The sequence below is a fragment of the Orbicella faveolata genome, unplaced genomic scaffold, assembly GCF_042242905.1.
Source record: "Orbicella faveolata isolate gen_17 unplaced genomic scaffold, um_ofav_v1 contig_13, whole genome shotgun sequence".
NCBI classification, from domain to species: domain Eukaryota; kingdom Metazoa; phylum Cnidaria; class Anthozoa; order Scleractinia; family Merulinidae; genus Orbicella; species Orbicella faveolata.
Genome location: NW_028301540.1, coordinates 30,400,097 through 30,415,000, shown reverse-complemented (window position 1 = coordinate 30,415,000; position 14,904 = coordinate 30,400,097). Strand labels below are relative to the sequence as shown.

Below are 14,904 nucleotides of genomic sequence, written 5' to 3'. Positions count from 1 at the left end.
TGCCTTTCTCCAGAAGAATCACATTTACAAGGATGTGAAAAAATTATCGTTTAAAAAACATACGACTGAGTCGCAACCCTGTATAGAGAAAGAATGAGGAGTGAATTACTCTAGGTTTTTAAAGAAAATACCCGTATGGTTTAAAAAGATGAGATAAGAAGTTCTTGTTCGATCAGACCTGTAATCTAATGTCTCTTGAAATGTTCCTGAGACCAAGAAGAATACCCCTGGGGTTCAGACAGATAAGGTAAGAGGTTCTTCAAGGCCACTAGATTTGAGTCGCGCCCTCGATATGATCCTTCACCTTATGTCTCCATTAGTGATATATTGAAAATATCCCTGGATCAAGAGAATACCCCTGGAGTTCAGAGAGAAGGTAAACTGGGGTTGGGTTATTTTCCAGTAGATTTGCGTTGCGGACTTCGATATGATCAATCACCTTATGTCTCCATTAGCGATAAATTGAAAATATCCCTGGATCAAGAGAATACCCCTGGGGTTCAGACAGAAGGTAAGCTGGGGGGGGGGGGGGGGGAGGTTCTTCAAGGCCAGTAGATCTGAGTTGCGGACTTCGATAAGATCTGTCAGCTTTTAGAATATCCCTGGGATCAACAGAACACCCCTGGCGTTCAAAGAGATGGCGTAAGAGGTTCTTCAATGCCGGCGGGTTTGTGTTGAGGTCTTTCATCAGACGCGTCCTCCAATGTTTCGAGTGTTGGTCGTCCGAGAGTCTCAGGAAGAATGCCACATAAACATCCGGCGATAAATGCGAAGCCACTCATCATAGCAAATGGAATTACCGGGTGGGTTTTGTCCTGAAAGAAATCATAGCAAAAATTTACGGGACAAACTTTAAACAGTTTAGCGGAGCTTATCCAAGGACGGTAAACACTTGGGAAATTTTAGCCTGGAACCTAATTATTTCACTGCTTTTCGTGTTTCATAAAATAGTGCAACTCCAGACTCCCATATTACAAAAAAAAAAAAAAAAAAAAAAAACAATTCTCTTCATTTGCTCCGACGAAGGACTGATCCTCAAAACTTCAGCGGCTAACTAAGGCTCCGTCCACACTGCGCCAGAGGAATTTGAAAATCGAGGTTTCACTCTGAAAACGCATCAAATGTTTTCCGTCCACACTACGCTGGAGGGATTTGAAAACGGAGGCTTCACTCTGAAAACGCATCAAATGTTTTCCGTCCACACTACGCTGGAGGGATTTGAAAACGGAGGCTTCACTCTGAGAACGCATCAAATGTTCTCTGTCTACACCACTCCGGAGGAATTTAAAAACGCAACAATAACTGGTCATCTCGGATTTGTGTTTATGGAAAACTCGGGCAGAGAAATGATACGACTGTCATGACGCCTTCGTTTAATTCGAAAAGCTCCGTGTACAAAATGTTTTCCGTCCATACGAGAACGAAGAGCCGGCGTTTTTAAATTCCTCCGGTTTGAAGAACGTTTTCGGAAAGCTCCGTTTTCGTGACGGATTAGTGTGGACGGTAAGCCTAACCGTAGAAATAAAGCTGCGTTTTTAAATTTCTCCGGCGTAGTGTGGACGCGCCTAAGTCCAAGCACCGCGCTCAACTACGGACTAAAAACTCCGTGCGGCAGTCCCTCTATTCCACAGTTCCTCGCAGGAAAAACGCCGAAGAGAACTGAGACCGCTCATACTTTAGCCATTTCTTTCCAAGCTAATCTTCACAATTTTGTTTTTTCGTAAAGGTGCACCGTAGCTATAAGTAAACGATCAATCCCTCACCAGTAAAACAACAAACGGAGCAATACTGGCACCGGTTTGATCAAACGCCGCCATGCTTCCCATTCCGACGTTCCTACGAAAAAAAAAGAAAATTTTGAGCTTCCTCCATTGCCTAACAAGTTAACCAAACGGAATCAGATCCACATACAACATACCTAAGGCCAGTTCCAAACGTCGTGCTACTGCCGTGCCAAACTAAAGATAAGAATTAAATTTGACTTAAGCAAGGCAGTAGCATGGGCGTTTGACACCAATCAGTTTGGAAGGCTGAATTAAGTTCGGCACGACTCCTTAGCACGGCAGGCCTTGACGTACCGCAAGGCAGTAGCGCGACGTAGCTTTCAACAGCGTTCTCTTGCAATGCCGAACTGAATTCATAGCCTGCTACATCAGCTGCCGTTGTTTTCTAGCCTTTAAAATGGTCTTCAGCAAAGCAAACTTCTTTCGATCTTGGGCGTGATTGAATTGAATTTAACGTTTCAAACCACTACCGTTCTTTGTCATGCCACTGCCTGGCCAAATTCATTTGAGTTCCGCACGGCAGTAGCACGACGTCTGGACTAGGCCTTAATATTCAGAGAAAAATTAAAATAAAATCTGCTAACCAACCTGATGACTGTTGGAAGAAGTTCTGTTGAGAACACATAGATTGTACTGAACGATGCGTTTATGCAGAACTTCCCAAGAACTGCGAAAATGACACGAAGAGCTGTGGCACCTGGAAGGAAAACAGACCGACATTATACAACAGAGACTTGAATTGATGACGCACTGAAGTAAGAGATTGTAATTACTGACATTTTATAAGGGCAATGTGACTGATTGAGGGTTTGGCGGAATGCGGGATGAGAGAAAAATGAAGGCGGGACACGGGATGACAGGGCCTTTAGTGTTGAGATGCGGGATACAAATATTTCGGCGGGAACGGGATTTGTTAATTTTGACAGACGGGATGCGGGATAGTTTTAAATGGACGGCGGGGTGTAGGATAAAAAAAGGAAAATCACACGTTTACTTACGATACGCGAACTGCGACTCTAACCGGGCGAGAGCGAGATAAATATTCTGACTGGGGCGGGATGACAGGATTGAGTCAAAAGCAGTGGCGGGATGCGGGATTCTTTTTTTCAGTGGAAGCCTTTAGGAAGCGAAAATGACTGACCATGGCAGGGGTGGAAATAGAATGCATGGAACATGGACAAACTTGAAAGTTTGCAGTGAAGCTCAACTATATCGACAACGTCTTGATCATACCTTTGTCTGAGTCAGAAGCTGGGGGACTAACAGACACAATGACACAGAAGATTGCTGCCAGAGACATACAAAGAGTCAAAGCTCTCTTCCTGCCGTAAAAATTGTGACACAAAAATCTTTTTTGCCTACAGAAATAATAAAAAAAAAAATCAAACAAATTAACAGCTTTCACCTAGAAAGTGAGTATGGAGTCTGTAATTACTGTAAAAGTAGTCAGCTAATGCACTGTGACAGTCACATACGTGTGTACACGTATTCGCAGCTTTTCTTTGCTTGTGATGGGCACTTCGACTGACCAAATGCTTGACTGGCGGACTGACTGACTGACTGACGGACGGACCGACGGACGGACGGACGGACGGACGGACTAACGGACTGACGGACTGATGATCATGACTGACTGACTGTCAAGCTGTCTTCTTGACTGTGGCGCTGGCTGGCTCGCTTGCTTTCTGGCTGTTTGGGTGTCCAGCTGGTCAACTAAATGACTAACCCACCACCTGACTGACTGGCAGCTACCTGACTGGCTTATGGACCGCGATTTCCACACTTACCAACTCATGAACCAGATCACAAAAAAGTTGCTGGGAATATCAATGGCACTTGTGAGAAAAAAATTCAGATAGAGACTACCACCAAGCACTCCAACACTCAACAGTACTCCATAATAAACCATGGAATTAGTAAACCTAAAAAAGGAGGTTTAAAATAAACAGTCTAAGTTCCATTTTATTCTCCTTCATTCTTCAAATGTGAGTCCTCAGAGAATTTGGCGGCGCATTAGTCGAGAGAAATATCCTTTCCTATTGATCTGATAGATTTGTCTAGTGACTTATTTCTCATTTGTTTAAAGCATATTGTATTATGACAAGATATTAGATAAAGGTCATCAGTAAAGTTTTATTCAGACTGGAGTTTATAAGACTCAGTCTGTTTTTCTCTCAAAATTCAGCAGGGGTGAGATATTTTAGCCTAAAGGGGAACGGGACAAGACATGGGTGTGGCACCTCTTGGCCATACCACCCTTTTGCATTCGCAATGGCTAAACACTTGTCTAAGGGACTGGTCAAAAAGTATTGAGGGGTGGGCTGAGCAGAGAGGGGGTGGGTCATCAGTTTTTGAGTCCTTTGTAAGGGGTGGGTCGTTCAATTTTCGTCTACCCATAGGGGTAGGTCATCCGGTTTTATACCAGGAATTGGCACACATTTGACACAATCAACAACAGAGGTAACTCCTTGCAGTTCCAAAGGATGAAAACTTTTTGAGCTGTGGTTGAAAACGTACACTTGGCTGGTGTACAAGAGAGATCACAATTTCATATATTGTAAAATCTGTACGAAGGTTAAGAAGTCTAATGGATTGAGCAAGGAGTAGGCCAGGGCAGACATTTTAAAAATACTGCACTCTTTCAACATGCTGGTCTTCAAGAACACCAAATGGCCAACTTGTGTCTACATGGTATTCGTCCCCAAGGGTACAGGACACATGTTCAGAGATCTGGGACTCACAATCTTGGGCCTGGGACCCGTAGCTTCCAGGCTGTGTGAGTCCCAAGACTCACTACAGCCTTTTTCTAGATGGATCACTGTTCCACGCATAACAGGCTGGAGGCCAAGTGTGCATAGTTTAAGGTTGTTTTTTAGAGTTTACTGACATGACATAAAGTTGCAAGAGTAAAAGAAAGTAAAAAATATTAGTTTTAGATGATTTTGTATTGTTCTAAAACGTAAGTGATGACACAATTACTTACACAAAATGCTATTTTGTTGCATTATGCAACCAAAAATGTCATGTTTTATAGACCACTTTCATAAATGGCAGCCAATTATACATTTTTTTGCAAGTATTAAATTAGCATTACTAACCTCATTTTGAAGTTGGTAGTTCAAAAGAATTTTTACTCTGAAACGAGGTTAGTTAGGCTAATTTATATGCATACAAAAGAATTTTAAATTTGCAGCCATTTATGAAAAGGGTCTATAGGGTGTGGGTAATGTTACTTTCAACCTTCATTTACAGGTGGGTCACTCAGTTTTGTGTCAAATGGAAGGGGTGGGTCATGTGTTTTCTAACCACCTGACATTTTCAAATGCTCCAGCCCACCCCCCGCCCTACTTTTTGACCAGTCCCTAAGTGACTCATACAGAAAAAAAGCAGCTGCTAGCAGTATAGGTGGTTATCTAATACTATTGGTGGGTTCCATAATTAATAAAAATATTATTAATCAACTAGGAGTAATATTTTTTACCCTGGGGGAAATGTTAGTTTAACCCTAACCCACCTCTCTGAGAGAGCATTCTAATGTGTATGTTGAGCTTAGAGCCTATCTGACTGGAGGAGATCGAACCATAAAACAAGCTTACAGATGATTAAATCAACAAGTCCTCTTACCATGCAAACCAAAGAATCAGGGTCCTGAAAAGCTGTTTTCTGGTACGAAGCAGATCAAAAAATCCGCCTTCTTTCATGGCTTCCTCATTGTGTTCCAGTGAAAGTTTATCACCTGGTAGCTGTTTTTTATTCAAGCTAGCAATTGATGATAACACCTTCTCAGCCTCACCGGCTTTCCCGTGAACTATCAGCCATCGACAGGATTCTGGAACCCACCTTGAAGAGTATAAGAGTCACTGAATAAAAAATGCACAGATCCAAATAAGACAAAAGAAGCTACAATTGTTGTCGCCCTGGAATGCATTTCCACAAAATGTGTTTTTTTGTGTAACCTGAGATATTTTCGACTGAGTACAAAATTAATGGAACAATTACAGACCTATTACATATTGTCACATTTCACATGAAAACAATTGCCAACCTACCTGTCTTAAAAGTGCCAGCCTTCCTGTGCCACAAATTTAACAATTTCCTATGGCACAAGTCTCATGACCCCTTCAGCCCCCTAACAGAGGCCCTATTAGGGGTTTTCGGAATATGGGGTATTTAGGTGAAAAAGTAATGGAATACAAGATATTTGGGGAGGTAATGTAATGGAATATGGGATATTAATAGACCAGATAAAACAGGACAATCAAGTATCTAGGAAAATCATTTATTCTTGCAGGATATTAAGGCAAAAAATTAACAGCATATGAGATACTCAGATCCCCCTGGATCAACCCTTGCATCCTAAACTTGTAACTTTGGAATGATTTAATACTTGAAAAATCAAATTTTATGGCTCACCTCCAAAAAATCAGCAAAGGAAATGCAGGGGCTGAAATGACAATTGACAAAGTTCTCCAATTCCTTATCCCATAAGCTAATCCACTCAGCACCATGAGTGACGACGTGTAAAATATCCACACTAAAGTCCCAGAAAAACCTCGATCTTTTGGTCCAACAAATTCTGTCACAAGCACATAAAGAGTGATGTAAACTCCTCCTTGAAAGAAACCTGCTATTCCTCGTAGTGTCAGAAACAACCTAAACAACAAACACAAAACAAGTGACTCCCTTTGTCTCAGAGAATATATATTAAATAATATTATTACCCAATAATTATAATTACTACTAATCAGTTACTGTATAAATACTCTGCTAGTGGGAGATGTGCTGGACTACGAATCGTGCAGTCCTGCTTCAAGCCTAAGTGGCCAGGGTCGGTGCATTGTGTCCTTGGCAGGACACTTTATTCTCATAGCTTCTCTCTCCCCCAGGTGTATAAATATAAATGAGTACCGGCAAATTTAATGCTGGGGTATGACCCTATGATAGACTAGCATCCCATCCAGGGGGGAGTAGAAATACTCCTCTTCCCTTCATGCTACAATGCAGACTTCGCCTACTTCCCAGGGGGTGACTCCCATTTAACATTGGTCTGAACTATGGAACTAATAAATATTATAAGGCAGGTCTGAAATAGGGTATTGTTGAAGAGTTAGGTTTTAAATAGGGTATCAAATTTTTGATCAGGTCCTAAAAAGGGTAGGGAAAATCACAGATTTGGCCTTCAAATTAATAGAGTAAGGGTTTTGGGAGATGGGTTGCACGCCCCACCCAATTTTTCTGAACTCTTTTGATGTCCTTATATTCATGAAGTTTGATTGAAGAATAATCCATCCTGTCCCTTCCCCCTCCAAACAAAAATAGTCTAAAATTATATCAGTAAAGGTAGACCAAGGTATTCAATGAAGAGAAAATGAATTTTCTTGATCTACTTCCCAATTGTAAAACTGAGTAAAACTAAAGCTACCATTGATTGACATGGGGTGGACTTCAACTGATTATTAAGGATATAAAATGGAAGTATCATTTACCACAACACAGAAACAAATGAGCTTGCAAATGAAGCAACAGCAACCCCAAAGATAGCAGGGAATAAAACACGCTTACGACCAAACTTGTCTGACAGTCGTCCAATAATAAAAGCTCCCGGAATCCATCCAATAAACAGCACTGATTGAGACAGACTTGCATAGTATTCCTTCCCACAAACCAGGGTCCACTAAGAATGTAACAATTGGTCACAATTATTGCAAATCAGTGACTTAATTATTAGATGATAAACACTCATGTCAATTAGAGTCTGCCTTTTGCCACACTTTCATGCATAATCCATTTTGAAACCAGTCAGTGTACAAGGCAGACTGCAGACTGGGGATAAAATGCAGACAGAGGGTAAAATACAGACTGCAGACCAAGGATAAAATTCAGATTGCAGGCAGTCTACAGACAAATCCATTATTGAGTGTAACTGTAAACAGGGTTATAATCAATCTAATCACAGTGAAAGTCTGCACTCAGGTTAACCTGAATATCACTCCGACCTGTTAGACTGCATGAATATCACTCTTGTTAGCCTGAATGTCACTCAGATTAGCCTAAATAATGCTCCATGCCAGTTGGCCTGTTTACTGTTAGCTATCAATAATGGAAACGGAAACAAAAAGTCAAAGTTAAAAAGTCTACAGTCTGCAGTCTACAGTCTACATTTTACCCTCAATCCACATTTCACCCTCAGTCTACATTTTACCGTCAATCTGCATTTTACCCTCAGTCTTCATTTTACCCTCAGTCTTCATTTTACCCTCAGTCTTCATTTTACCCTCAGTCTTCATTTTACCCTCAGTCTTCATTTTACCCTCAGTCTGCATTTTATCCCCGGTCTGCAGTCAGCAGTCTGCGTTTTACACTGACCGATTTTGAAACTCTTGAATGGCCATCTGTGCAGTGTTCTGCTGCTGATCTGCCGATCGCTGGCATCTGTTGAGCACAGTTTGCGCGGTTTAGATTTGCAGACTGCATTCAGACCCGGCCAGGCAGTCTGCAGTCTACTGATCGACGTCTGCAGTTGCATTTTGCAGAGATGGAGTATCGTGTTTCATTTCCGTTATCGAGAGCTCAGGCTAACCTGAGCGCTATTCTCCCCAAGTCTGAAGGCGCCCGTACGCCTATGAGAATACTGGACAGGGCCACGTTTTTCCAAAACTGCTTCCACTGTGTCATTCAAAATACAATTCATCATCACGCATATAAATATTGTTACTGATGGGCCAACTAAACAAGCTCAGCATGAAGGCACTATTAACAGTGTTAAAACGACCCACCTCAGTGACTATAGATGTAAACTCAGTTGTAAATTCCCAGTCATCAGAACTCATGTTGCACCTTGAGTTATAATAGCTATCGTCGAAACTGATCGTACCATTCCGTGTGCAAACCGAGCTGTTTACTGCACAACGCCATGTTGGTTCACCGCCAATGAACACCATTGAAACCGTTTGGAAAGTCAGCACGAAAATAATAAGACCAAGAAGTAAAGAATTTCGCTTTTGAAAGAATCCAAAGCTTCCAATCTCTTCCAGGATTTCGTCTGTATCCATCACAGAAGGTTTACCAGCGACTTCTCGACCTTTACCAGGTCTGATCTGGCCCTTACCCTGTCACGTTACGCAATGCGTGACGCGTGACAGGGGTATTGGACCAGTTTGTGACGGACTCTGAAGCCTTCAATCTTCGAAATTATTTCTGTTCGCAAAACACAAACAAGGGATTTTTCTTTAAACGACAATGAATCTCAGCCTGTTTGTTATACCTCACCAAAAACTTTTAACGAAATACCAAAGATCTCTTCGGAAGTTTTCAAAAATTATACTAGCATTAAATTCTTGACATAATTTAGCAAACCGGGCATAATGTTAATTTAACTTTTGTCTAAATTTAGCTCTGTTAGCATAATCTGGCTGTTTTGATTTTCACGAAATGAAAAAGCAACGTAACTTCGTTTTGAATATACAGTACTTCTTTTATTTATGTTTCTCAAATTTGGCTCCGGCCGGTCTCGCCTGTGGACTTGGTCTCAGCCCCGCGCGTACGGCTCGGTGATGTCGAGCAATTGGTTCCAGTTCAGATAGTTCAGCAGTTAACAATGTCGTACAGAGAGCTTCAATCCCTCGGGAGCGTTTTGCTGATTCTGAAGAATAGCTGCAGATGATATGTAAGACATGCAACGAAACACTATTGTCATCGGCTCGTGTCCGTTTAATGCAAATGAGTCTGCATCCCATACATGTACCCTCATGTACCCTTTGGGTACCTATTTTTACGACCACAATCGACAAAAGCCTATTCAGTTTCCGCTGTGCCAAGAAAAATTCTTTTACATATTATTTAACCATAGAAGCGACAAACTTTTCACAAGGGAGACTTAATATTTACCATCAAACACTATACAAATCAACAACATCAAAGAATTGTGTTATATATTGTCAAATACCCCGCCCCAAAAGAACACAGCGGTTTTCTTTTATATTGTTTTCCCTTTGGACCACTGAACCTTCCCAGTCGTAAAAACAGAGTTAACCCTGAATTGGACAGAAATTCTAAAATGGTCGAATTCGTAACCTTAGAACTCAGTAACGATTTTACGCAGCGTGGTCAGGTTAACAACCCTATGGACGTTATCCTACATTTTGGAAAGTGTCACTGATATCACATGCACAACACGCTTACACAAGTAAACTAGTGATAAAACCCTTAAACTGCAAACGAGAATCAGTAAAAGATCAGTTTATTCGTACAGAAAATGAGCTCTGGCAAAATGGGGATGGTTTGACCAGTCACTCGAAAGGGAAAAAATAAAAAATACTGCATCAATCCTTAAAGCGTTATTGATCTGAAGTAACTCTTTGACATATTTCTCTGATATGACATCGAAAACTCAAACCTTGCTCCACGGAAGATTACTATGGAGCCCTTTTTTCCACTAGAGTTCCTACTAAATGCTCAGTCAGAGAATCATGTTTCAATCAATTTTCTTGCAAACCATCCAATCAAAAGACTACTAAGCATTGTAGACTGTTATATATTCCGTGCAATAAATTCGACCTCTTTTGTGTGAAGCTTCTTTGCTGATAAACTTTCAATATTAACAACTCTGTTGCAAATTTGATTTGCTTATCGAATGTAATGTTTCAACCTTCCCATATAGATAGTCCAAACTGATTAGAGTGTCTTGCAGCTCGAGGAGAATTAGTCCTTCCCACTGCTAACTTCTTGTTTTTTTTTTCTCGACTGCAGCAATTTCATATGACAGGTATTTCGTATTTTAAATTATCCGGCCTTTTTGTGTTCATACGATCGTTTACCTCACTCTGCGAGCTGTCCTGTCATAGGAGGCACAGTAAGTTGTCCCACGTTTGTTGCCCTATGCCACCAGTGATCTCCGGGCTGCCTTAACGGGTAAGGGTTAGGGTGCCCATAAATAGGCTGATACATCGGGTATCCATGATGGAACCGAACAAACTGGGGGTAGAAAAAACCGGAGGAAGCTTCAGCCATGTCTGCTGTAGAAGGATCCGAGGTGAGCTGCTGATACAACGGTCGACCTTCGATGATATAAGTGCGCATGGAATGTGATCGGTATTGTCTGAAGCCTGGACAGAAAGGATAACAACTGCAGCAACCGATGATGCAAATAATAACAACACCCACAGCAAGAAAGGTAAGACTCAATATCGGCACGAGTGAATAACATTGAGAGTGTTTGTGGATGCAATGGCCATTACAACATTGAACATCAGAAGTGATTTCGTCTGAGCAATCAGAATCATGCGAACAAGCTTCGATGCAGCACAGGTACATGACAGCGAGAGCAGTAAGCTCAGTCGAGAGCGCCATGTCGATGGTAAACGCGCAACAGAATTCATGCAGGGTGAACTGAAAAATGCACAATATCCCGTCAAGTGCAAGGATGTGCATTAACATAATTTTCGGCTAAAATTACTCCCCAAGAGTGCCAATTGGCACACAACGTCATAACTTTGTGAATATTTGATAGATTTCTATAAAGTTTGGCCACAAAAATTGTCTTGTGAAGATCTGCTCATTGAAGTCATAACGTTGTGACCCCCTCCTATCTAAGAAGGCTTGGTTGACCACCCCCACAAGTTTCTAGTTCCTTTTTGGGGATGCAAAAGGAATGCAAGACTTGTTTCATATTAAGCTATGCACTAAGACCTTCTAAATAAGCTATAGTTTAGGGGTATACTTAATATAGTAGAAGATTGATACATTTTTGAAGTCGTTCATTTTCGCATTTTAAAGCAATTTCTCTCAAAATGTCTTCCTCCTTCATAGCTGCTAATGTAAATTCTTAAATAAGCTGATCAGTGGCTTTCAAATGGTATATTGTACACAGGCAGAGTGTCTTTATTTGCCGATTTGGGAAAAACTGCCGTTCGCCTTGGGGGGTAAAGGGTTAATAGCCGTAAATGAAAAACATATTTTATTCATTAGCACAGTCACTTGCTAAAACGTCCAACGCCAACTAACTTCGATACGAAGCTGTTCGTATACTTGGGAGATAGACCTCATCATAGAACATTCACCTCCAAGCACATAGGGATACAACGTAAAATCACTTAAATACCAATCTATAAACATGGTAGCTGGTTGACTTTTTTATTTGCAGCGCTACCAGTTTGCTTCAGTTACAGCCTTGAGGTAAACTCTGTTTTTCCTTCTTGTTCTTCTTTGCCTTCGTTGACTATGACGTCACTTCCTGTGTCGCTCACGACTTCAGCTGTAGGCTGGTCTTTAGTCTCCGGAAGTGAAATACACAGCACGGCTGCCATAAATGCACCAAGACCCATGATTCCATAGGGCAAAAGAGGACGGACTCGGGTCTGTCAATCAAAGCAAGGATTGTAAGTGGTATTAGTTTCTACTATTAACCAACTTGTCGGACATCTGTTAATTAGGATATATGTTTAAATAAGCATGTTGATGTGTTGAAATAATGCCGAAAAGCTCTACCCACCAGCAAGAATTTTTAAGCGTGACACACTGAGACACGCGCGTGTGCATAGGATTAGTGAAGATAGGTAGGTAAGGTAAAACTTTACTGAATCATGTTACGAAACGCACAGATTCTAAAACTGAGGTTTTTACAAAAATACGAGCGAACGATCAAAATTACAGGGCATTACAAACTTTTCAGACTCACCAACCAAATGGTGTAAGAGGAGGAAAATGATTCAATTCGTCCCACTCCTGAACTTGTGCCCATGCCAGTGTTTCGAAAGGAAAAAAAGAGAAAGGGAAAAAAAAACCCTGTTATCAGTTGGTTTCCTTTAACAACTTGCAGTAGATCAGACAAATTTTACCACCATAGTCTAGACAATTGTCAATCGTAAGATATCAGCATACCTAACAACAGCTGGAAACAACTCCGCGGAGAAGACGTAAATGGCGTCAAACGAGACTGTGATGAAAAACTTGGCTAACAAGGCCATGGTGATTCTGCCAGCCAGAAATTTGCAGCAAAACAGAAACGTGCATTTTAGGAGCGCGTCAGGGTGTGGCATCCATTAACTAAGGATTCACTTTGTGGCCTTGAAGTGATCAAGTTCCAAGATTACGTATAGATCGCTATATGTCCCCACCCCCTGTATAAAGAATATTAATGTTTTAGTTGAACGGGCAATACGGATTAACGTTGCAATTCTTTTGCTTCCATCGAAAGAAATATTTACGCGTTCAGATTGCAGTCAACAGAACGGAACTCGGCCATGTAAGCTATGCGTGAAGGTTTAGATGGTTTACAAAAAAAATTGTTCATCAGAAGTTATTAGAGTTAAAGTCACGCACTCGATAATTCTACCTTTATCGTCGTTTTTTTTGGTCAGCAGTTCTGCTCCCATCGAGGCAAGCGCAGCAAGGATCATGGGAAAAATAACAGTTTTCTTTCGCCCGAACCTGCATGATGATGGAATTTTCATTCAAAGCAAAAGACGATTAGTAAAGAAGACCTCAATTTTACTCTGGGCCACCATTTCTGCACCTTTTCATAACACTCGATATCAGCAGTCCAAAATCTAACTAACGATTGCGTTTCAAACACTCAAGAAAAAAGAACAAAATAGTTAACTCCTATTTGACGATGTTTGGAATGTCACTACAAGTTTACAAGTAAATAACTTTTACTGGAATTGTCACAGAATAAAGGTTTTACTGATCCAGCAACTGTGTCATAACAAAATGTTACAGCATTAAGTAACAAAGTACTCTGTTCAATAGCTTTCATTTGAATGATCACGCAGTAGGGTTTTATCCAAAAACTCAAAGATAGAACCACCTTACACAGCATAATAAACAGTACCACATGAAAGTACTGCTCAATAGCTTTCATTTGAATGGTCACACCTTACGGTTTTATCCAAAGACTTTTTGTTGAACGGATCAGAATAATAAAAACTAAACACCAAATGAAAAGTACAGCTCAATCAGTAGCATCCACGTACCTTTTATTGCAGAAAATGGCAGCGTAATTGGCTGGAATTTCGAGCACACTTATGAGAAAGAAGTTGAGGTACATGTTGCCGCCTAACACAGGTGCCTTAGACTTACGCCATAATACACCATGGAGTTCACGAACCTGAAAACAAGAGGGTGTTTAGATAACACTATGACAGAACTAACAAACAAAGGAATTAAAGCTCAAATCAAAAATGGTAACCGTAAAGGTGTGGGGAAAAAAAACTTGATACAATCGGCTGCAAGGAAGGGAAGACATATGGCTGGCGGTAAGTCCAGGAAAAATGTAATCAGTAGCCGTCATGAGAAGTGCGGGAAAGTTGCGTGAGTTACGTGCAATGCAATTCATATATCTTATCAGATGTTTTGGTGTGTAGTATCGCTGTATATTTTTACGAGTTGTGATTTTTTCAAAAAGCTGCAACTGCACTCGCCGAAGCGGCTCGTGCAATTTCAGCTTTTGGAAAAACTCACTCATGCAAATTAATTCCAAATTGAACTTGAAACCGTATGATTACCTATACAAACATAATTTAAAATGGTCAAAGTAATAAATTGTACGTTGAGATTGGGGAAGGTAACAAGAGACTTCATCTCAATTACTTTAATACTGCTTTTTTTTCTTGAGAGCAGTTTTCAACTGAGTGTCGCAAAACCAAATTTATAGTATTTGCCAGTCACACAGGACACACACAATACAGTGAACCAATCAAAACTCGAAGTGATAACTGGTACAGAAAGCGCGGGAAAACGAGTACGGGAGAGTCACGATTGGTCTTGATTTACTTCTGATAGGATAAAAAAGTGGCGCGAGTTTTATAAGCCAATCGTGTAGCGTAGTTGATGCAAAACCAATCATATTTTTCGACACTCAAAAGAAAACCGCTCGAGTCGTGGTTTCTGTTGTAGTTCTATCATAGTTCGTACTCCCAGTAATTTATATTGTTTCAGTAAAGTTATCTGGTCTGACTATAAGGATTAAAGAGAAGTTCCTTTCGTTTAGTTTTACGGTGATGAGATGGTAGATTTTTAGGGCGGTAGATTTGATGGGGAAATTAAAAAATAATCATCTTGTATCATATTTACCAGGCTAAACATCCACCCTCTCATTTGCGGCCTATTGACATTCCACACC

General features: G+C 40.8%; 1 protein-coding gene across 2 annotated transcripts in view; it reads right to left on the bottom strand.

Annotated features, from left to right (window-relative positions):
- Nucleotides 1–9,139, bottom strand: part of LOC110054331 (solute carrier family 22 member 15-like) — a 10,562-nt gene extending 1,423 nt beyond the window's left edge. The window contains exons 1-9 of one of the 2 annotated variants that reach the window (XM_020760715.2): nt 8,561–9,139; nt 7,271–7,458; nt 6,198–6,437; nt 5,409–5,624; nt 3,572–3,706; nt 3,018–3,142; nt 2,373–2,481; nt 1,764–1,836; nt 1–815 (exon numbers count right to left, since the gene is read on the bottom strand). The exon at nt 1–815 is cut by the window's left edge and continues 1,423 nt beyond it. In XM_020760715.2, coding sequence (XP_020616374.1) covers nt 630–815; nt 1,764–1,836; nt 2,373–2,481; nt 3,018–3,142; nt 3,572–3,706; nt 5,409–5,624; nt 6,198–6,437; nt 7,271–7,458; nt 8,561–8,836 — 1,548 coding nt within the window. In that variant the 5' untranslated portion in view covers nt 8,837–9,139 and the 3' untranslated portion in view covers nt 1–629. The other variant, XM_020760716.2, reaches the window with a different exon arrangement.
- Between the last annotated feature and the right edge of the window lie 5,765 nt (nt 9,140–14,904).